At 47.5% G+C, this 22,105-nt stretch overlaps 1 protein-coding gene across 3 annotated transcripts in view; it reads right to left on the bottom strand.

Annotated features, from left to right (window-relative positions):
* Window positions 1–22,105, bottom strand: part of ADGRD1 (adhesion G protein-coupled receptor D1) — a 442,408-nt gene that overhangs the window by 119,353 nt on the left and 300,950 nt on the right. For all 3 annotated transcript variants that reach the window (XM_060250081.1, XM_060250080.1, XM_060250079.1), the window contains one exon: window positions 3,570–3,636. In XM_060250081.1, coding sequence (XP_060106064.1) covers window positions 3,570–3,636 — 67 coding nt within the window. The remainder of the gene's footprint in view (window positions 1–3,569; window positions 3,637–22,105) is intronic.

Here is a 22,105-nt window from a genome sequence, read left to right on the forward strand (position 1 = left end):
CAGATCAGAACACAAGAAAATGTTAAGCTAGTTTACACAATACAGGATCTCGTGCTAGTCGCACTCTATGGTTGTGATCACACCCACTAAACAATGCACTTCCAATCCACTTTCCAACTGGATTTTACTGTGTGAACTGGCAAAATCCAGTTGGAAAGTGAACTGGAAGTAGATTGGAAGTGCATTATTTAGTGGGTGTGATCGCAGCTTAAAAGAAGCGGGGTCGGACCAAAGTCCAACATCCCATTTCAAGTCATGGCCAGCTGTTGTCCCCCAGCAGCTGATATTCAGAAGTAGACTGCCTCTGAGCATGGAAGTTCCACTGAATCATGGCCTATTCTTCTTAAATGTTTCGATTCCCTTTTTTAAAAAGAAATCTAACTTAGTGGCAGAGAATGCCAACAGCAAATTTAGTTTAATGGAGTATGGGGAACTTCAGGAATACCCTTGCACGGACAGAAGGTATATGGGGACCAGAAGCAGAAGATTTATGTCCCTCCCACCACTCCAAATCTCAGAGTCTCAGAGCGGCTCACAATCTCCTTTATCTTCTTCCCCCACAACAGACACCCTGTGAGGGGGGTGGGGCTGAGAGGGCTCTCCCAGCAGCTGCCCTTTCAAGGACAACCTCTGCCAGAGCCAAGGCCATTCCAGCAGGTGCAAGTGGAGGAGTGGGGAATCAAACCCGGTTCTCCCAGATAAGAGTCCGCACACTTAACCGCTACACCAAACTGGCTCTCTACGAGATAGTAGGCTTAGTCACTAGCAAGGATGGTATTTTCTCCTATCAGCCTTGAATTGCCTGCAGGACTGGCTCTGCCAGTAGACAAACTAGGTGACTGCCTAGGGTGCCGGCCTTCTGGGCGTGCCAAATTCAGCACCCCCCCATGTGACTCGGTGACGTTATCAGTGCAGGGGGGGAGCCAGAAGTTAGCCTTGCCTTGGGTGCCAGACAGTCTAGGGCCGGCCCTGACCGTCGGGGATGGGGGAGGGTCACACAGTGCCAAGGAAGATCCAGCTGCATTTTAGCAACCAACTTACCCATGGGGAACCGTGAAGCCCCTCTTGCCTTCTAAAAAACCAGACTACTAAGAGGACCAGAACTTGAGGGATATTAACAAACATTTCAGAATACTTCTGTGGATTTCCAAAATAATGCCTAGATCAAGACTCAATAAATACCAAACACCAGGGTTCCACAGTACCTAGAAATTTCATTGCAGTGTCTAGTACAGGGGTGGCCAAACTACAGCTCGGGAGCCACATGTGGTTCCTTCACATATATTGTGTGGCTCTCGAAGCCCCCACCGCCCTGTTGACTTTTCTGGAGAAAGCATTTCCCTTCTTAAAAACCTCCTCCAAGACAGCCAGTGGCTTGGATGATGCATTTAAAGTTGCTTTCTTTCCACCTCTCCCTGCCTTCCTCTCGCTTTCAAACATCTGACACTCATGTCTTGTGGCTCTCAAACATCTGACATACATTCTACGTGGCTCTTATGATAAACAAGCTTGGCCACCCCTGGACTAGTGTTTTCAGCAATGATTTATTGTAGGGTCTCTCAGGGATCCTCAGTAGAAGTGTGCCTGTGCGTTAAGTGCCATCGAGTTGATTCTGACTTGTGGCAACCCCACGAATGAATGCCTTCCAAAACATTCTACTGTTAACAGCCTTGCTCAGCTCTTGAAGACAGAGGGCCCTTGTGGCTTCCGTGATTGAGTCCATCCAACTCAGGTTGACTCTTCCTGTTTTCCTGTTCCCTTCCACTTTTCCTAGCAGGATTGTCTTTGCCGGGGAGTCTTGTCTACTGATAATGTGCCCAAAGTATGACAGCCTCCGTTTAGTTATTTTAAGCTTCAAGGGAGAGTTCAAGTTTGATTTGATCTGCTAAGTCTTTTGGTCAGCCCACAGCTTTTGTATGTCTTGCAGACACAAAAACTCTCCTCCAACCCAGTAGAAATACGAACCTTATTTATCATTTCACCTGAGAATATGTTCTGCTGTATGACACCAAAATGCAGGGTATGTTTTTCCCCTTAACTCCCTCGTATCATCTCTCCCCCCTCCTCTTCTCCCCATCTCCCCCTTGTTGCTAGACAGATTAGCTTCGCAAGCATCCTGCGCCACCCCATTTCTTTTCACCGAAGTCCCTCTCCTTCTTTTCTTCTGTTGTGTCACAGTCAGGTAGATGCACGCACACCGGGAGGTTTTGTAAATTTTCCATGAAACTGCCAGGCAGTCATTTGGGCTGGTCTTAAACGGCCCGTTTTGTTAATTTTGCTGCTCTTGCTACAAATGCATTTATTGTCTGAATCCAGTTTAAATGCCTCTCTCCCTCCCTCTCTCTCCCCCTTTTTGCAGACACTCTGTAATCAATTCTCTACTGAATTAAAATTGTCTCACTCTCATTTCTCTTGTTCTTACTTCCAAATGCACAAGTGTACATACAGACTTAAAGGAACCTGCATCCAGGGTCACGAGATGCTAACATAAAGGACGGAGATGTATATTTCCCCTTGTTTCCCAGGTAACACCCCAGTCACTAGAACTGCTGATGGCAGTAGCTATAGCTTCCTCACTTCACATCATGTACACCTTAGAGACCTCCCAAGACAGCTCACAGGCACAAGAACAAACCAACCCCATTGTTTGAACTAATGTTTTCATTCCCCTTCCTGAAGTTTTTTTTCACCTTGCATTGTGGTTGGTCAGTGGTGCTCAGCAGGTATGGAAACACCTGCTTGGCATTAAGAAGGTCACAGGTTCCTTCATCAACACACTTCCAGTTAAGAAAAAGGATCAGTTGGAGGTGATGTGAAAGACCTCGCAGTCTGGAAAGCCACTGCCAGTCGCAGTAGACAATATTGACAGTGACACTCTAGCTCAGGGATCCGCAGCCTTCTCGAAGTTGCAGGTACCTTTGGAAATTTGACATAGGGCTTTTCTTGTAGCAGGCACTCCTTTGAATATTAGGCCACACCCTACTGTAGCCAATTCTCCTGGAGCTTACTATAGGCCGTGTACAAAGAGCCCTGTAAGCTCTTGGAGGATTGGCTACATCAATGGGTGTGGCCTAATGGCTGCCACAAAATGGCAGCTGCAGGAGGTGGAGCAGGGCAATGGTTTTAAGAATCCGCCCAGCCAGTAAGAAGCCTTGTGGGCAAAAGCCCCACTGAGTGCTACCTCCTTTCTAAAAAAAAAAAATACTTGGATGCGGGGCTTTTTGTGTAGCAGGAGCCCCTTTGCATTTTAGGCCACACCCCTCTTACATAGCCAATCCTCCAAGAGCTTCCAGGGCTCTTCTTCCAGGGCCTACTGTAAGCTCATGGAGGATTGGCTACATCAGGGAGGGTGCGGCCTAATATGCAAAGGAGTTCCTGCTACAAAAAAAGCCCTGCTTGGTGGGCACATGAAAAGGTATCGACAGGCTCTGTGGAGCCCACAAGGACCATATAGGAGAGCCCAGTCTGGTGCAATAGATCAGCCAGCTTCCTGTATTCACCCTGTGCATCATTGAACTCCACAAACAGTTATTAATTAATTAATTAATTAATTATGTTCCAGAACTTACTTGTTTTTTTCTCCGTAGCTTTCCATAGCTGAAATTACCGAGACAACGCAGATCAGTAGCGGGCAGCCTGCAAAATTCAGAGATGAATATCACTTTAATATTTGTAAAAAAAATAAATAAAATAGAACAACTCATGCTCACAGCCACTATGTCTCTGTACAGGGTAAGGTGGGGAGGAAGGCAGTACCTGAGGCAAAGACTTCCCTTCTGAGGCTTAAAGGTAAAGGTAGTCCCCTGTGCAAGCACCAGGTCATTACTGACCCATGGGGATGGGTCACATCAGGATGTTTTCTTGGGAGACTTTTTGTTACAGGGTGGTTTGCCACTGCCTTCCCCAGACATCTACACTTGACCCCCAGCAAGCCGGGTACTCATTTTACCAACCTCAGAAGGATGAAAGGCTGAGTCAACTTTAAGCCGGTTACCTGAACCCAGCTTCCGCTGGGATTGAACTCAGGTCATGAGCAGAGCTTGGACTACAGTGAGGTTTAGCTCCCCCCAAAAAAAGATACTGACATAACTGAATCCGATTCCCCCCATCTCTTTACATCTCATTGACTGCAGCAGCTAGGGAGGAGGAGAGATTTAAGTCAGTTCTACAGTGATTAATGAAAGCAAAGCTTTTGTTAACCCGGCCTTTGCACCTGAGACTTTAGTACATGTTAGTTCCACCCCCCCCCCCCCCCCAGACAACCCTGAGTCGGGTGACAAGACAGGTTCTGGGAGCTCTGTGCTTTCCAGGTGCTTGAGGGACTGATTCAGATCACAATGGTAGCACACAGTGAAAAGAGGCTTAGAACACATATACAGAGGGCCTTTTTTGAGCAAGAGCGCACAGGAATGCAGTTCCAGCTGGCTTGGCATCAGGGGGTGTGGTCTAATAGGCAAATGAGTTCCCGCTGCACCCTAGCCAGCCTACCATCAACCTGAGGCTGTTTCCTCCAGGAAGGATGTAAAAAATGGTTGGTACCCGGGCTTTTTTTGAGCATGAACCTACAGGAATGCAGTTCCGGCTGGTTTGGCATCAGGGGGTGTGGCCTAATAGGCAAATGAGTTCCTGCTGGGCTTTTTCCATAAAAAAGCCCTATGTGGAACAATGGTGGTGTCAGGGTGTGTGGCCTAATAGGCAAATGAGTTCCTGCTGGGCTTTTTCCACAAAAAAGCCCTATGTGGAACAATGGTGGTGTCAGGGTGTGTGGCCTAATAGGCAAATGAGTTCCTGCTGTTGGTACCAATGAAGGCAGTCCTTTGAGTACTTTTACAAATATGGATTTTTTGCTGTTGTTCTTAAGACCCAATGTGGGCTTTGTGAGTTCTGCAATCCAGTTTCCTATGCAGAAAACCTTGCGAGCGGAAGGGTGTGTGTGGTTTTTATAAAAGTTATTTTTCACAGTTTGGCTGGCTGCCACTCACTGTCTGGTGCCACATGTTTCTTATCAATGTTGGGTGCATCAAGAAAAAATCCCTGCAAACGTGCTGAGAATTCAGTTACAAAGATATGGAATAAATTGTTTGAAGATCGCAGAGATTGTTAGAACTCAAGTAAGTCAAAATATAGTGAGGCTCTTCAATGTGGACAAGTTATTACCAGTATGTTGTGCAGTTGGTGTGTGTGTGTGGAGGGGGGGAGGCGTTTTAAATCCAGGACATAATACTTTTGCAATTAGTCTTTTGTAGGCAAACAAATGAAAATGTCTTTTTATTATTGTGATTAGGGCTTGTTTTGCTTCTAAAGAATTTCTAAATCACCTTCCCGCTCGTCCAAGTGCTGAGGTCAATGTTCAGGTCATCGTGCACACACAATTTTTTTTTTTTTTTAAAGCACTTAAGATTGTGATCTAAATGCACCAGCTGATATTCTGACCTTCCCGCTGCTAATTTTTGTTCCATTTATGGTGGGCAGATAAAGCTGCAGGCACATTTGAAATATTATCTCGCTAATTCTGAACTGAACGCCGATATAAAAATGTCATTCGCGATATAGGGCCTGTTATGCTCGACTGGGGTTACAAGCTTCAAAAACAGCAGAAGCTGTTCTGGGGTAAACGCTGAAGAAGAAGACTGCAGATTGATACCCCGCCCTTCTCTCTGAATCAGAGACTCAGAGTGGCTTACAATCTCCTATATCTTCTCCCCCCACGACAGACACCCTGTGAGGTGGGTGGGGCTGAGAGGGCTCTCACAGCAGCTGCCCTTTCAAGGACAACCTCTGCCAGAGCTATGGCTGATCCAAGACCATGCTAGCAGGTGCAAGTGGAGGAGTGGGGAATCAAACCCAGTTCTCCCAGATGATGATGATGAAGAAGAAGAAGAAGAAGACTGCAGATTGATACCCCGCCCTTCTCCCTGAATCAGAGACTCAGAGCAGCTTACAATCTCCTATATCTTCTCCCCCCACATCAGACACCCTGTAAGGTGGGTGGGGCTGAGAGCACGGCCGGATCTGGGGGGGGGTAGAGGGGGTTGCTTGCCCCAGGTGCTGATGTGGGGGGGGGGCTAAATTGGGTATGGAGTCCATTGTATTCTATGGGCCCATAAGGGGGCGTCATTTTTAAATTTTGCCCCCCCTCAAAAAACATGTAGATCCAGTCCTGGCTGAGAGGGCTCTCACTGCAGCGGCCCTTTCAAGGACAACTTCTGCCAGAGCTATGGCTGATCCAAGACCATGCTAGCAGGCACAAGTGGAGGAAAGGGGAATCAAACCCGGTTCTCCCATTGACGAGAGCTAAGGCTGACCCAAGGCCATTCCAGCAGGTGCGAGTGGAGGAGTGGGGAATCAAACCCGGTTCTCCCAGATAAGAGCTCTGGCTGACCCAAGGCCATTCCAGCAGGTGCGAGTGGAGGAGTGGGGAATCCAACCCGGTTCTCCCAGATAAGAGAGCTATGGCTGACCCAAGGCCATCCAGCAGGTTCAAGTGGAGGAGTGGGGAATGCAACCCGGTTCTCCCAGATAAGAGAGCCATGGCTGACCCAAGGCCTTTCCAGCAGGTGCAAGTGGAGGAGTGGGGAATCAAACCCGGTTCTCCCAGAGAAGAGAGCTAAGGCTGACCCAAGGCCATTCCAGCAGGTGCAAGTGGAGGAGTGGGGAATCAAACCCGGTTCTCCCAGATAAGAGTCTTCGCACTTAACCACTACACCAAACTGGCTCTCAGAGGGAAATTGTGCTGCTCTTCAGTGTGACAACTAGATTTGAGCCCACGAGTAGCACAGAGATTGGCAAGGCCTTTTTTTTTTTTTTTTACCAGGAGCTCCTTTGCATATTAGGCTACACCCCCTGATGTAGCCAATCCTCCAAGAGCTTACAGGGCTCTTCGTACAGGGTCTACTGTAAGCTCCAGGAGGATTGGCTACATCAGAGGGGGTATGGCCTAATATGCAAAGGAGTTTCTCCTACAAAAAAAGCCCTGGAGATAGGACTGCCCTACCTGGAGATTTTGGGGATGGAGCCTGGGGAGGATGGGATTTGGGGTGGGGAGGGACCTCAGTAGGGTACAGCAGCTCAGAGTCCACCCTCCAAAGTGGTCATTCTCTACAGGGGACCTGGCAACCCTAGGCCCACTGCCACCAATCCCCCCCTCCTCCATGCACCTGCCTTGCCTACTGCCTAACCTTCCCCCACCTGCTTACAAGTGGTCTTCTACCCATCCTCCCAGCTGAACATGCTGTGCAGCGGAAGGGCAGGTGGCTAATGGTTGTGGTGCTCCTGAGGCTCCTCAGCTGTGTGCAGTGCCTAGCGCCATCAGGCAAAGAGCATGTCGGCCTCATGGGCAGCTTTGAACGCCGGTGCTGGGAAGCCTTGCAAGTGGGGGAGGACACACAGGCAGCTGGGGGCATGGGTGGGGCTGGAAACGGTGGTAAGCAGGGCCAAAGGAGGCCAAACTGAAAGTTACGAGAGAAAGGGCCTTTTCGATCACAGCTCCCCACTGGTGGAACCAATTACCAGAAGAGGTGCGGGCCTTGCGGAGCCTTGCCCAGTTCCGCAGGGCCTGCAAGACTACCCTCTTTCAGCTGGCTTTTTCTTAATGAGGAACCTATCGGACCGTCGTCACGTATCATTGTCAGATGAGTAACGTCGAGACTGTAGCATCGTATTAATTTGTTGGTTTTAAATTTGATGGTTTTAATTAGATGGTTTTATTGTAGTGGTACATTTAATTGAGCTGTAATATAGAATTGCTATGTAACTAGTGTATTTTTATTATTGTAATGTCTGCATTTTATATTATGCCATGGAAGCCGCCCTGAGCCTGCTTTGACGGGGAGCGCAGGATATAAATTAAAAATTATTATTATTTTTTTGTAGCAGAAACGCTTTTGCATATTAGACCACCCCACCCCTCTCCTGATGTAGCCAATCCTCCAAGAAAGGAAGAAGGCATTTTAATCCACCAATCTTGGTACCCAGCTCTGCAAAACACCCTACAGACTATAAATTGCAGAAAGTCTCAGAACAACCAGCACATTCCACAGAACAATCAGCACAGACAACCATCTTCCTTATCTTCACACCCCTTCCAACCCTCCCAGCAATTAACACAGAACAATGGTCACATTCAACAGCCAGTTTCCTTATCACTACCCTTCCAGGAAGCCCCACCAAACAATGGGCACATCCACAAACCAATTGCCCTTTCACCACACCCCCTCCAGCATAGAAAGAGCAGCTCTCCAGCAGCCCTGGCCCCACTCAATGCACAGCAGCCAAGAAGGTCAGAGCGCCTGCTCCGGCTGCAACGCCACTGAGGATGTTTTCCGCAGCTGAGAACGAAACGTCTGGAAGGAAAACTTTCTCCAGTAGAACACGGCACTTGAGCCCGAAAGTTTCTACAAACCCTAATCCTCCAAGAGCTTACCGAATCAGCTTCCCACGGAGATTCAGGCCCTACCGGATTTACTACCATTTCGTAGGGCCTGTAAAACAGAGCTATTCCGCCAGGCTTTTAGCTGAGGCAAGCGGGCGTCCTCATTTCATTTCATTTTATTGATTATACCCTCTGATTGGCCTCCCTGCACTGACTTACCATCCTGAATGCTAGAGATCAGGCGGACAGTTTGGACCTAGGACACCTAGGACATCTGTGTCCTAATCTGTGCTTACACCATCCATGCTATCTTATCTGCTTGTTTTAATTGTTTTATTGTTGGATTTTAAATTGTTCTATTATGTTGTGATCTGCCCTGAGCCCAATATGGGATAGGGCGGACTATAAATCCGCAAAAATAAATACAAATACAAGCCTCTTAGTCCAGGGCCTACTGTAAGATCCAGGAGAACTGACTACATCAGGGGTTGTGGCCTAATAGGCACAGGAGTTCCCACAACAGAAAAAACCCTGGTGGTGGACATAGAAGGAGGCCATGGAAATGTTCCACCTGTGCCCCTACAAAACCTGGAACTGACTCTGCTGCCATTAGTCCTGGTCCACCTTGCCGGGTCATTGCATGGGTAACCAAGAGCCAGTGTGGTGTAGCAGTCAGCATGTCAGACTGGCAAGATCTGCATACAAAAATACCCCCCACACAGCCATAAACGCAGGTCACTCATCCTCACTCAACATCCTCATTGACCCCACGGCTTTGCTGTGAGAATGGAATGGGCTAGGAATGGGAAACCATGCCAACCCCTTGGAGTCCCACTCCACACACACACACACCCCAGAGGAATGCTGAGATTGCAAAATGTAAGATTATGATGACAGACAGACAGGGCTTTTTTTGAGCAGGAACGCAGTTCTGGCTGTCTTGGTGTCAGGGGTTGTGGCCTGATATACAAATTATTTCCTGCTGGGCTTGTTCTACAAAAGCAGGCCTGCAGAGAGCCATCTCTGTATGAATTATGCCTTTCCACTCGACTGGGGTGTAGTAGTGTGGTGTAGTAGTTAGCATGTCAGACTGGCAAGATCTGCATGCAAAATGGGGAGGGACGATGGCTCAGTGGTAGAGCATCTGCTTGGGAAGCAGAAGGTCCCAGGTTCAATCCCCGGCATCTCCAAAAAAGGGTCCAGGCAAATAGGTGTGGAAAACCTCAGCTTGAGACCCTGGAGAGCCTCTGCCAGTCTGAGAAGACAATACTGACTTTGATGGACCAAAGGTCTGATTCAGTATAAGGCAGCTTCATATGTTCATATGTTGTACCCCAACACGGCCATAACCACGGGTCACTCATCCTCGCCCAACATTTTGATTGACCCCACGGCTTTGCTGCGAGAATGGAATGTGAAACCTCCTGAAGACCAATGCAGGTGTGATTGCAGTTCCCAAAACTGGTGTGGCTGCAACTGGACCGCCGCTTCCATCCACTTTCATCAGAGTGAATCCTTCATCAGGCAGCTCACCAAGGGATACAATTTCAATTTGACACTGCTCTGTCTGTCTCCACAGGATCAAGCCTGGCTCCACACTTCTCTTTGTCCTTGGCTTCTCTTGGGAATGGAATGGGCTAGGGAACGGGACACCATGCGGACCCCTTGGGGTCCCCCGGATTGAAAAATGTGAGATTATGATGACAGACAGCCATTGTTGCGGGAATGATGCCCTTCCGCCCTTGCGCAGAAAGAAGATAACCTTTGCGGCCCGCCATTACCTACCAGTTCTCCAAACGGCTGATCAGTAAATGGGGCCCTGAACCGCAGCCGTTAAAAGGCGATCGCTGGCTTTGCCTCTGTTGATAACGAAACTCTGTATCTTTGATCCAACTTTCTCAGGAAGGAAAAAAAAAAATCTAATCTCTTTGGCTCGGCTCTCTGCAGCGCTTCCCAGTCAAGCAATATCTAGCTCATCTCCTTTAATAACACTCCTCAGTCAATGGCTCCCAATCTGAGCCCCTAAAAATAGCTTCTGAAACAGAAAGCACCGAGTCTCCCCGGAGATAACTCGACCGGCAGGGATACGGCATAAAAAATGCCACCGGACGCTTACTTTCTCTCCAGCACCAAAAAAGTAGAGTTCCCACGAAAGCCATAAATAAAACCTATCCATTTTAAGATCCCGTTCTGCCGTTCTAGCAGGGGCTATTTTTCCTGAAATGAATGGCAATGGGTAACCTTTAAAAAAAAGGGGGGGGGCTGTATTTTTTAAGGAAGGGCTGAATAATCACATTGCACAGCATTCTGGGAGAATGTGAGTGATTTCACAGGACTGCATAGGCCACAAAAGTTGCATATTGGATTCCAAAGACTGATACCACCAACTGTGAGAGATTTATACGTACTATACCTGAGGGAGAGAAAAACGCTCTGTAGTTTAAGCTATTCTGGCCAGGAATGCACGAATATGATCCGTTCCCATGCTCCATTGTATGCTGTCTTTCTCAGCCCTTTTGTATAGCTTGTTTTTCATTATCTTGTCAAATATTGGAAGCTAAGCAGAGTCTGCCCTGGTTAGTATTTGGATGGGAGACCATCAAGAAGAAGAAGAAGACTGTAGATTTATACCCTGGCCTTCTCTCTGAATCAGAGTCTTAGAGCGGCTCACAATCTCCTTGACCTTCCTCCCCACAGCAAACACCCTGTGAGGTAGGTGGGGCTGAGAGAGCTCTCACAGAAGCTGCCCTTTCAAGGACAACTCTGTGAGAGATATGGCTGTCCCAAGGCCATTCCAGCAGTTGCATGTGGAGGATAAGAGCCCACACACTTAACCACTACACCAAATTGGCTCTCAAGGAAGTATGGGGTTGCTATGCAGAGTCAGGCAACAGCAAACCACCTTTGAACATTTCTGGCCTTGAAAGCTCAAAGGGGAGGTCACCATAAATCAGGTGACAGCATTTTCCACCACCATTCTGAGCTTTTTCATACCGCTTATTTTTCATTCTTCCGTGTCATTTTTACACCTTTGATATGCAACAGACACACAAAAAAGTGTCAATGTCAACCATCATCTGTCAACTCCATTGGTATGACCAACAAGAAAACCTCTACACTTTCCTCCCAAACAACCCATGTCAGAAACAGGACCATCTGAATCACAACCATTCATTCTAGCGGTCAGCATTGCGTGCCTGGAACTTGTGCACAGCTGTTGTTGCAGCGCTTTCCCCCAGAGCAAGGAGCCTTTCACTGGTGCAAGAAGCTGCTCTGTTGGCAGATCCACTGGATCCAAGGCAATCTCTGTGCAGGGGAGCTATGCCCCTTGCATGAGTGAACTGAATCTCAAGGGGACAGGGGGCAAATTCTTGTCCCTGCCTACAAAGCAGCCCTACAAATTCAGTTGAGGCGGGTGGTGGGTGGGATGAACAACTGCATATGGAAACATCAAGGCATCAAATCAAATTGATGCATCAAAAGCAATATCAACAGCTTTCACCAGGAAGGACTCCACAGGGAGGGAAATGGAGCTCTGTGGGCAGAGGCACATTTCTTCCCGCGTGACACCTTGCCTGCTCTCACATACTGTCTCCTCACAATAACGCATATACATGCCTCCGCGGAACATGGGCCCTCTCTCTATCACCCCATAAAATACCATTAGCAAGGCTTTTCCCCGTAGTTTCCTTCAAAGCATGACTAAAAGTCTAATAAGCCCAGTGTGATGTCTACAGGAATGTGTACAGAATTCACAAAGCTGGAGTTCTTCTAACTGGAGATGCCAAAGATGGGATGCAAGAGGTCCTGCTTACAAAGTGCTTTGACATTGTGTTACAATCCTGGCTCCAACCTTCCCCAACCACTGGCCAAAAGAAGAACTGATGATAGAAGATTGCACCCCCTTTCATGGGGTGGGGAACGTATCTTCCAGGCAATGCACCCTCTAAGTCGTGGAGCCTTGTGAGTGAAAATTATCCTTTGTGAGTTACTGACTGAGTTACGACTGAGTGATTTGGCTATTGCATAAATTAGCTTGCTCTGAGGCCACCCTTCCTGACCGAAGACAAAAATGTGTGAGTCTGAGGCTAAAACACTGTGAGCTTGCTCACACTAATACAGCTTAGAAGAAACATTGCTTCCAGGGAACCTTTCCCCCTTTCCTGTCTTCTTGAATGCAAAGAAAGAAAGTCCTGCATAATCCACTCAGAGATTTTTAGGGACAAATGAGAAAATAAAGAGTGTGTGGGTGGGGGGGGGGGGGGGGAGAGACAGGCAAACAGATAAAAGCTACAAGCGCTGCATTGAAAAGATCAGTGCAAAAATATAGACTTGGAAGAAACCATTCAGACAGGTCTACTTAGGTGGTATATAGCCCAAACCTGGCTGCTTTTCCACAGCACATTTCAGACGTCCCCCCAGATTTAACTTGATTATCAGTTTAAACTGCACTGGAGAAGAAAATTAAATGGAGGGTTCCCTGGCAAGATAATAAAACTTATGCAGATGAAACATCGGGCAGTCATCTGGATAACAAGAAGAGCTAATTCAGTGCATGCAAAATGGCCCAGAGCCCACCTTGCTCTGCTCTTCCTTTATCGGCTGCGGTAGAATAGGAGCAGGCGAACTAGTAAAAGCCGGCCGGGCTGCAGCAGCCTCTAAATTCAACTGGATTTTGTTTGTGTGAAATAAACAGTTTGTCTCCCTAAGAAGCGCCCACTTGTGACACTAAGGAAAGAGAAGAAATCTAATCGACTTAGGGTCATAATGCTGGATTTGCCTTGAAAAATTGCCTACGGGTGACGTGTCGGCTGCAAAAACTGAAGCGCTCGTGCGATTCTGGGCTCGGTTGAGAGCAAAGCAGCTGCAGTTGAGCCATAAGATTTAGGGACAATATTGCTCAGCAGTGGAGATTTTAATGTCAGCCCTTTAAGGCCTCGTAGACGGGGACGAGATAACTAGGGTTGAACTGAACCACTCGCACAGCTTGGGTTTTGTAAACCGTGGCAACTTGAGGGTTTTTCAGGTTATTCCCATCCCTCCACATCAAACCTGAACTCTCCCTAGATGTTAAAATTTCTGTACTGGGGCTATCATGCTTTGGTCTCATCATGAAAAGACTGGAGTCACTGGAAAAGATTGCAATGCTAGGCAAAGTTGAAGAGGACAGTCCTCCAACATGAGATGGATTGGCTCGACCGTCAAAATATTGGCAGATTAATTAACGAAATTACAGAGCAACAAAATGTTGGCAGAGTAATTAAAAGGTGCGCAACCTGATTCAAGTGTAAATCAAGCTTCATTTCTGAACTAACACACTTGATAGTGAAGAGGAGAGAGAGAGTCCTAACTACATCACCAGCTGACAGAGAGAGAGTGTAAGACAAAGTGTGAAACTTCCAAGAATGAGGCTGTTGACCTAAGAGTAGGAATCTGGACAAGGAATGACAGCAGGAGAGAAGGTGCTGACCTCGCTATCCTAAGTGTCTCCTTGCTGCCCCCTGCAGGGTCTTCATCTCTTCCTCTTTGCATACCATACATTGCTTATTCCAACAGAAAGCTATGGCCCTCTGTTTGCAAGACTTGAGCAAGGCTGTTAACGATAGGATGCTTTGGAAGAGAAGAAGAAGAAGATGATGACGATATTGGATTTCTATCCTGCCCTATACTCTGAATCTCAGAGTCTCTGAGTGGTCACAATCTCCTTTACCTCCCCCCCCTCCAACAACAGACACCCTGTGAGGTAGGTGGGGCTGAGAGAGCTCTCCCAGAAGCTGCCCTTTCAAGGACAACTGCTGTGAGAGCTATGGTTGACCCAAGGCCATTCCAGCAGCTGCAAGTGGAGGAGGGGGGAATCAAACCCGGTTCTCCCAGATAAGAGTCCACACACTTAACCACTACACCAAACTGGCTCTCACAGTTAACTTATATTAATTCATAGGGCCACTGTAAGTTGGAAGTAACTTGATGACATTTAATACATACACGAGAACAGCTGCAAGCCCCTTTGAGACTCCTTGGGAAGAGTAAAAGGCAGGGTTGTTGTTTTTTTTAGCAGGAACACAGTTCTGGCTGGCTTGGCTTCGGGGGTGTGGCCTAATAGGCAAATGAGCTCCTGCTGGGCTTTTTCTACAAAAAAAAAGCCCTGTGTGAAACAATGGTGATGTCAGGAGGCGTGGCCTAATATGCACATGAGTTCCTGTTGGGCTTCTTCTACAAGAAAAGCACTGTTAAAAGGTAAAGGTAGTCCCCTGTGCCAGCACCGAGTTGTTACCAACCCATGGAGTGACGTTACATCAGGATGCTTTCTTGGCAGACTTTTTAACAGGGAGGTTTGCCATTGCCTTCCCCAGTCGTCTACGCTTTACCCCCAAGCAAGCTGGGAAGAGAAAAGTGGGGTATAAAAGCCTTCTCTTCATAGAGTGAGAAGCGGAGACAGTTTGCCATCTCCTTCCCCTGCAGTTGCAAAGATTTTCCTAGGAGGCCTCCCTGCTGAGTACCCATCCTGCGGGGCTTCTGAGATTTGACAAAATTGGGCTACACCATGTTGCCTTCCATCCCAAAGGCAATTTACAATGTGGAAAAAAATTATCTCGATAGAAATTTGGCTCTGTGGCATTCCGTTAAGAACAGTAAATCCCGCCGGAGAGTTCTAATACTCCTCCTTTTGGGGTTTTGTATTGCAGCCGCTGTGGTGGAAATTAATGTAAAACGTCTCTGTGAGGTGGGGTGAAAACTGATCACCACTCAATCAACCTGATTGTGCAGAGGGTCTATTTAGGGATACAATGAATACTCATAGATATTCATGCCCACAAAGCTGCTCTTCTGCGCAGATGTCCCCGATAGGCCACCTGATGGGAGGATGCTATTTTGGGGTGATTCGTGCGCGCCGGAACAGAGGATGAAAATGGCACACAATCCAGAAAGGCAATGATGCGGGGGGGGGGGGGGGGGAGAAGAGAGATACTTGCTCCTTCTGTGGATCTAATGCTGGAAGCCGCCCTGAGCCACTTGTGGGAAGGGCGGGATATAAATTCTAAATAAATAAATAAAAAATAAATAAATCTTCTTGCTTAGGGTGGCCAAGGTGGCAAATTCTTGAAAATTTGGGGGTACAGCCAGGGGAAGAAGCTCTGCAGGGATTTAATGCCATAGAGCAGGGGTGTCAAATGTGCGGCCCAAGGGCTCCTATCAGGCCCACGAACAACTCACTGCCATCTGCTTCCTTCTCTCTCTCTTGCTTCCCTTCTGCACCACAGCTTGCTTTGCCAGACTTGCTCAATCACACAGGAGCTACATGAGAGCCAGTTTGATGTAGTGGTTAAGTGCATGGACTCTTATCTGGGAGAACCGGGTTTGATTCCCCATTCCTCCACTTGCACCTGCTGGAATGGCCTTGGGTCAGCCATAGCTCCTGTAGGGGTTGTCCTTGAAAGAGCAGCTGCTGTAAGAGCTCTCTCAGCCCCACCCACCTCACAGGGTGTCTGTTGGGGGAGGGGGAGAAGGTAAAGGAGATTGTGACCGCTCTGAGATTCAGAGTATAGGGCAGGATAGAAATCCAGTATCATCTTCTTCTTCTACAGAGCAAAGCCTCTATTTTCTCCATTGGCTGACCAGCACATGGAGCAACTTATGTACAAACCTCACAATGCCCAGCTATTTCATGTTTTCCCCTGGATCTTAGGCTCAAAGCATTGACCATGAAATTTCTGTGATGAATGTCAATAAATCAAAAGTACGTTTGTAACTCACAGACACACATCTGAACAGCATACTCAAGATTCCTACAGCACAGATATTGTCTCCAGATTTTGATGCAATAATTCAGAGCAAGAGACATGTTATCAGAAACTGTTAAATAAAATATTGCAAGAGTGCTAAACTTTTAAGCATATTTTAAGTTTTTTAAAAAATCTTTAATTGTGTTTGTCTGTGTCCTTTATAAGGTTTACATCTCTGCTACCTGGCATTACATTTTATGACACACATGGCCCAACCTAATAAGGTCTCATTTATGTCAGATTCGGTCCTCATGAGTTTGACACCCCTGCCATAGAGATAACCTTCCAAAATTGTCATTTTGTCTGGGGAGAATGATCTCCATAGGCTGGAGATATGTTGGAATTCTGGGAGAACTCCAGGTCCCTCCTGGATGTTGGCAACCCCACTTGTACATCTAATGGCCTCAGGATTGGGCAGCTGTTCTCTAACTTATTTATTTCTACCCCTCCTTTCTCCCCAGTGGGGATTCAAAGCAACTTGCACCATTCTCCTCTCCTCCATTCTGTCCTCACAACAACCCAGTGAGGTAGGGTAGACTGAGAGTCCCAAGGTCACCCAGCGAGCTTCCATGGCAGACCGGGGATTCGAACCTGGGACTTCTGGATCCTAGTCCAACACTTAAACCACTCCACCAAGCTGGCTCTCTATCTGTATACTGTGTTCTCTTCCTTATCCAAGCGAACGCACTCTGTCCACTAGACAAATAACAAAGACTCAGATCTCCAAGGAGACGGGAATCATTACGCAGGTATTCAAGGATCTTTGCAGCCGCCCTGACAGAAGAGAAAAACATCTGCAGAAATAGAAGAAGCGGGTTTCACGCATCCTTAAGTCCACTTGCCAGTTGAGGTATACAATGCCATGGGCTGTACCCCATCTCCTGTGGCATCAGGCCTTTCAGCTGGAGGGAGGAAGGAAAGGGATCTCTCCAGAATCTTGTCTTTTCCACTGATTAGTCAGGTCTGGTCAGGGTAGATCTTACCATGAGATGAGATTAAACCACAGAAGCAACCTGAGGTCAAATTTCAAGAGCCAGTTTAGGGCAGGGGTGTCAAGCATGCGGCCTGGGGGCCAAATGAGGCCCCCGGAGGGCTCCTATTAGGCCCCTGAGCAACTGGCTGTCGTCTGCTTCCTTCTCCCTTTCTCTTGCTTCCTTCTGCATCACAGCTTGCTTTGCAAGGCTTGCTCAATTGCACAGGAGCTACAGAGCAAAACCTCAGTCTTCTCCATTGGCTGAGGCTGAAGGGGGAAGGCAGAGCTTGTTTTTCCAGGCTCTCTCAATTGCACAGCAGAGCCACTGAGTCAAGTCTCTCTTCCTTCTCTTGGCTGAGGCTCCCCCCCCCCCATCCTGGTCCCCTGGGGAAGGAAGGAAAGAGCCAGAGCTTCCTTTGCCCAGTTTCCTGGATCCCATGGGAGAAATACAAAGAAAGCACCTTTAAGACCGAGTGCTAATGTTTTAAGCATGTTTTTTTTAAAAAAAAAACAAATTAAAAACAAATTAATTGCGTTTGTCTGTGTCCTTTATAAAGTTTATATCTCTGCTATCTAGTCTTAAATAGGTACACACATGGCCTGGTCTGACACGGCCCGGCCCAGTGACGTCTAATTTATGTCAGATCCGGCCCTCATCACAAATGAGTTCAACAATGAGTTAGGGAGATAAATCGAGAGGCAGTGCAGTGTGATGGTTAGACTGCTGGACTAGAATCTGGGAGACCCAGGATCGAATCCTCACTCTTCCCCATGGAAGCTCACTGGGTGATCTTGGGGTGGTCACATTCTCTCAGTCTAACCTACCTCACAGATCTGTTGTGGTGACGATGAAACAGAGGAGAGGAGAATGAGGTATGCTGCTTTGGACTCCAACTTAGGGATATAACGAAACAAACAAATAATGATGATGTAGCCTACTGTAAGGCTCTTAGAGGATTGGCTCCATCAGGGTGTGTGGCCTATTATGCGAAGGAGTTCCTGCTACGAAAAAAAGCCCTAATTTGTTCTATCATAATCATGTTGTGTGATTATCATCTGGATAAATCATTGGTTCATAACTAAGTAAGAGCCCCGTGGCGCAGAGCGGTCAGCTGCAGTAGCCGCAGTCCAAACTCTACTCATGAACTGAGTTCAATCCCGGAGGAAGCTGGGTTCAGGTAACTCACTTGAGGTTGACTCAACCTTCCATCCTTCCGAGTCGGTAAAATGAGTACCCAGCTTGCTGGAAGAAAAGTGTAGATGACTGGGGAAAGCAATGGCAACAACCCCAGCAAAAGCAGTCTGCCATGAAAATGTTGTGATGCAACATCACCCCTGTTGGAAATGACTGGTGCTTTACCTTTACCTTTAAGAGATTATCAATGCAAGTGCAAGTAAGACAATCAGCAGGGCTTTCCTTGTAGCAGGAGCTCCTTTGCATATTAGGCCACACACCCCTGATGAAGCCTACTGTAAGCTCTTGGAGGATTGGCTCCATCAGGGGTGTGTGGCCTATTATGCAAAGGAGTTCCTGTTACAAAAAAGCCCTTAGCAGTGCAAATACCATCCACCTGCCAGACAGGCTGGTTTAAGTCCACCTACAAACATTGCACGGCTTCAGTTTATATACGCATAACCTACATTCCTGAACTTTCGCATTGAGAATTTGGAAGATTTTCTTTCAAGAAGTTGGAAATGCCTCCTGTGTCTTTAGACAGACGCTTGCAGAAGACTGACGAGCTCTGCAGTCACTCCTTAAGCCTGTAAACAGGCCTTCCAGAGCCTGCACCTAAGACACAAGTATTGGTTTGTTGCAACAGTGGTATTTTCTTCCAGTTTGCGAGGGGAGGAATTAATCTTGGCACAGGGGAACTTTTGTTTTAAAAGGCTGTGGAGAAGCAAAGTGCAAATCCAACAGCAATACTTTTCTACAGTAGTAAACAGTTTCATTAAGCAAGCCACCAGAAGCCGGCAGAAGGGAAGGGCAGAAATGTCTTTTTGATTTCGAAACAGGCGACGTGACTTTTTTTTTTTTCCCCTTGAGAGCTGTTCTGAATCACCAAGGCAACAGGACAATTTCCAGACCATTTTAAAGGTTGGCCACACTGAGCCTAACTTGAATTTCTGAGGAGCCTTTACCATGCCTTTTGCGCACTGAGAGTCAGCTAGAGGGATGGATTTCAGTTGGAACCAGTTTACTATTCTCATGAAAAAAACACAGAGCTAAGGTTGAGAAGGACAGGATGAATCCGTGTTTTAGTAATATATCTTTGCATGTCCTAAGTATTCTGTTGCTATAGTTCAGGGGTGGCCAAACTTGCTTAACGTTAGAGCCACACAGAAATAAACAGCAGGTGTTTGAGTGCCACAAGATCTGAATGTCGGAGGGAGGGGAGGGAGGAGGGAAGGAAGGAAAGGAAGGAAGGAAGGAAGGAAGGAAGGAAGGAAGGAAGGAAGGAAGGAAGGAAGGAAGAAGGAAGGAAGGAAGGAAGGAAGGAAGGAAGGAAGGAAGGAACCTTCTGCTTCCCAAGCAGATGCTCTACCACTGAGCCACCGTCCCTCCCCAGGGAGGGAGGGAGGGAGGAAGGAAGGAAGGAAGGAAGGAAGGAAGGAAGGAAGGAAGGAAGGAAGGAAGGAAGGAAGGAAGGAAGGAAGGAAGGAAGGAAGGAAGGAAGGAAGGAAGGAAGGAAGGAAGATGGGGTGGTAGAAGGATGGAGAAGTGGAAAGGAGAGGTGCAACTTTTAACTTTAAATGCATTCGGAGAAGTGATTTAAAGAGAGAAATGCCTTCTTCAAGCCAGCCAGTGGGGGGGCTTCGAGAGCCACACAATATGTGTGAAAGAGCCACATGTGGCTCCTGAGCCACAGTTTGGCCACCCCCGATATAGTTCATAGGCAGATATGATAAAAGTTTATCAAATTAGGCATTGTGTGGAGGAAGTGGAAAGAAAGAGAAAGAACAGGAGCTTTTCCCTCCCCCTCCCAAAATACTAATGCTGAACAAACCCAACGAAATGTATAGGGCATTAGATTAAGCACAGGAACAAAAGGGGGCATTTCCTCACACAACACGCAACTGACATGTGAAATTCACTACTACTAAAGGTAGTGATTGCCGTTGGCTTAGAAGACAAAACAAGTTAATGGAGAGCAGATCCATCCACAGCTGTTAGCCAAAACAACTAAATGGAACCACCACGGCTGGTGGGTGTTTTCTCTGAATACTAGTTACTGGTGTGTGCAGCTGCAATTGGGGGAGATGTTGGCTTCTGTACCCTGTTTGTGGACAGGGCTGCTAATTCCAGTCTGGAAAATTCCTGGAGATTCAAGGGTGGTGACCATGGAGGAGAGGTCTGGGGGAGAGATTTCACCTACAATACATGGTATGCCATACTGAGTGCCGCCCAAAGCTTCCGTTGTCTCCAGGGGAACTAATCTCTGTAGTCTGGAATTCAGTGGCCCCACTCCATCATTAAAGTGTATGGTGGGATGACCGTGAAACTAAAGCACACATATTATAGAATCGTAGAGTTGGAAGGAGCCATACAGGCCATCTAGTCCAACTTCCTGCTCAATGCAGGATCAGTCTAGAGCATCCCTGACAAGCAGGGTTCGTTTTGTAGAAAAACAGGTGGCGGAGCTTATTAGCATAACTCATTAGCATATGTTGCCCCCCCCGCCAAAAGCAACCCGACGTAAGAAAGGAGAGCCCCGGGTAAGCGAGGCCTGCTTGGGCTGGCTAGAGATCCAGGCAGCCCAAGCAGGCCTCGCTCACCTGGGGCTCTCCTAGCTGTCCTTCCCCCCGCAACAGTCAAAACGCCAGTAAGCCACCCGCCACCCAAAATCACATAAGAAATGAAGAAAGGGTGGTGCGGGCTTCTCGAGGGGTTAATGAGGAATGCTGGGGGCGTCGCAAAGCCCCTGGTAGCTGGCTGGCTGCCCACTCTCCTAATCCAGGGATTGTTATGCAGCTGGACCTACTATTCAATGGACAAGGTAGGTGGGGAGGAGGAGGGCGAACCCTCAGAAAGGTTCAGGAGCTGTGCTCCTGTAAGTGCTTGCTGAATCTGAGGCCTGCGGACAAGTGTTTGTTCAGCTGTTGCTTGAAGACTGCCAGTGAGGGGGATCTCACCACCTCCCTGGGCAGCCCATTCCACTGTTGAACAACTCTTACTGTAAAAAAAGTTTTCCTAACATCCAGCCGGTACTTTCCCACGCTTAATTTGAACCCGTTATTGTGAGTCCTCTCCTCTGCTGACAACAGCTCCCTGCCCTCCTCGAAGTGACAGCCCTTCAAATACGTAAAAGAGAGCGATCCTGTTCCTCTCCTCAACCTCTTCTTCTCCAGGTTGAACGTTCCCAAGTTCCTCAGTCTCTCCTCATAGGGCTTTGTCTCCTGGCCCCGGCTTAGAATGCTCCCAAGCAATAAGAGCCATGGGATCAAGCCAAAGATTCATGTAACCCAAAATGGTCAGCAGCCACCCCAAACCACCCAAATTATGCATAGGATGGAGAAAGCAGAGAAAGAAGTCCTTTTCTCCCTTTCTCACAATACAAGAACTCGTGGGCATTCAATGCAATTGCTGAGCTGTCAGGTTAAAACGGATAAAAGGAAGTACTTCGTCACCCAAAGGGTGATTAACATGTGGAATTCACTGCCGCAGGAGGTGGTGGCGGCTACAAGCATAGACAGCTTCAAGAGGGGATTGGATAAAAATATGGGGCAGAGGTCCATCAGTGGCTATTAGCCACGTTTTATTTATATATATATATATATATATATATATATATATATGTGTGTGTGTGTGTGTGTGTGTGTGTGTGTGTGTGTGTGTGTGTATGTACACATATTTATATATATATATGTACACATACACACACACACACACATACAGATATTGGCCACTGTGTGACACAGAGTGTTGGACTGGATGGGCCATTGGCCTGATCCAACATGACTTCTCTTATGTTCTTATGT

Source organism: Heteronotia binoei, chromosome 11, assembly GCF_032191835.1.
Source record: "Heteronotia binoei isolate CCM8104 ecotype False Entrance Well chromosome 11, APGP_CSIRO_Hbin_v1, whole genome shotgun sequence".
NCBI classification, from domain to species: domain Eukaryota; kingdom Metazoa; phylum Chordata; class Lepidosauria; order Squamata; family Gekkonidae; genus Heteronotia; species Heteronotia binoei.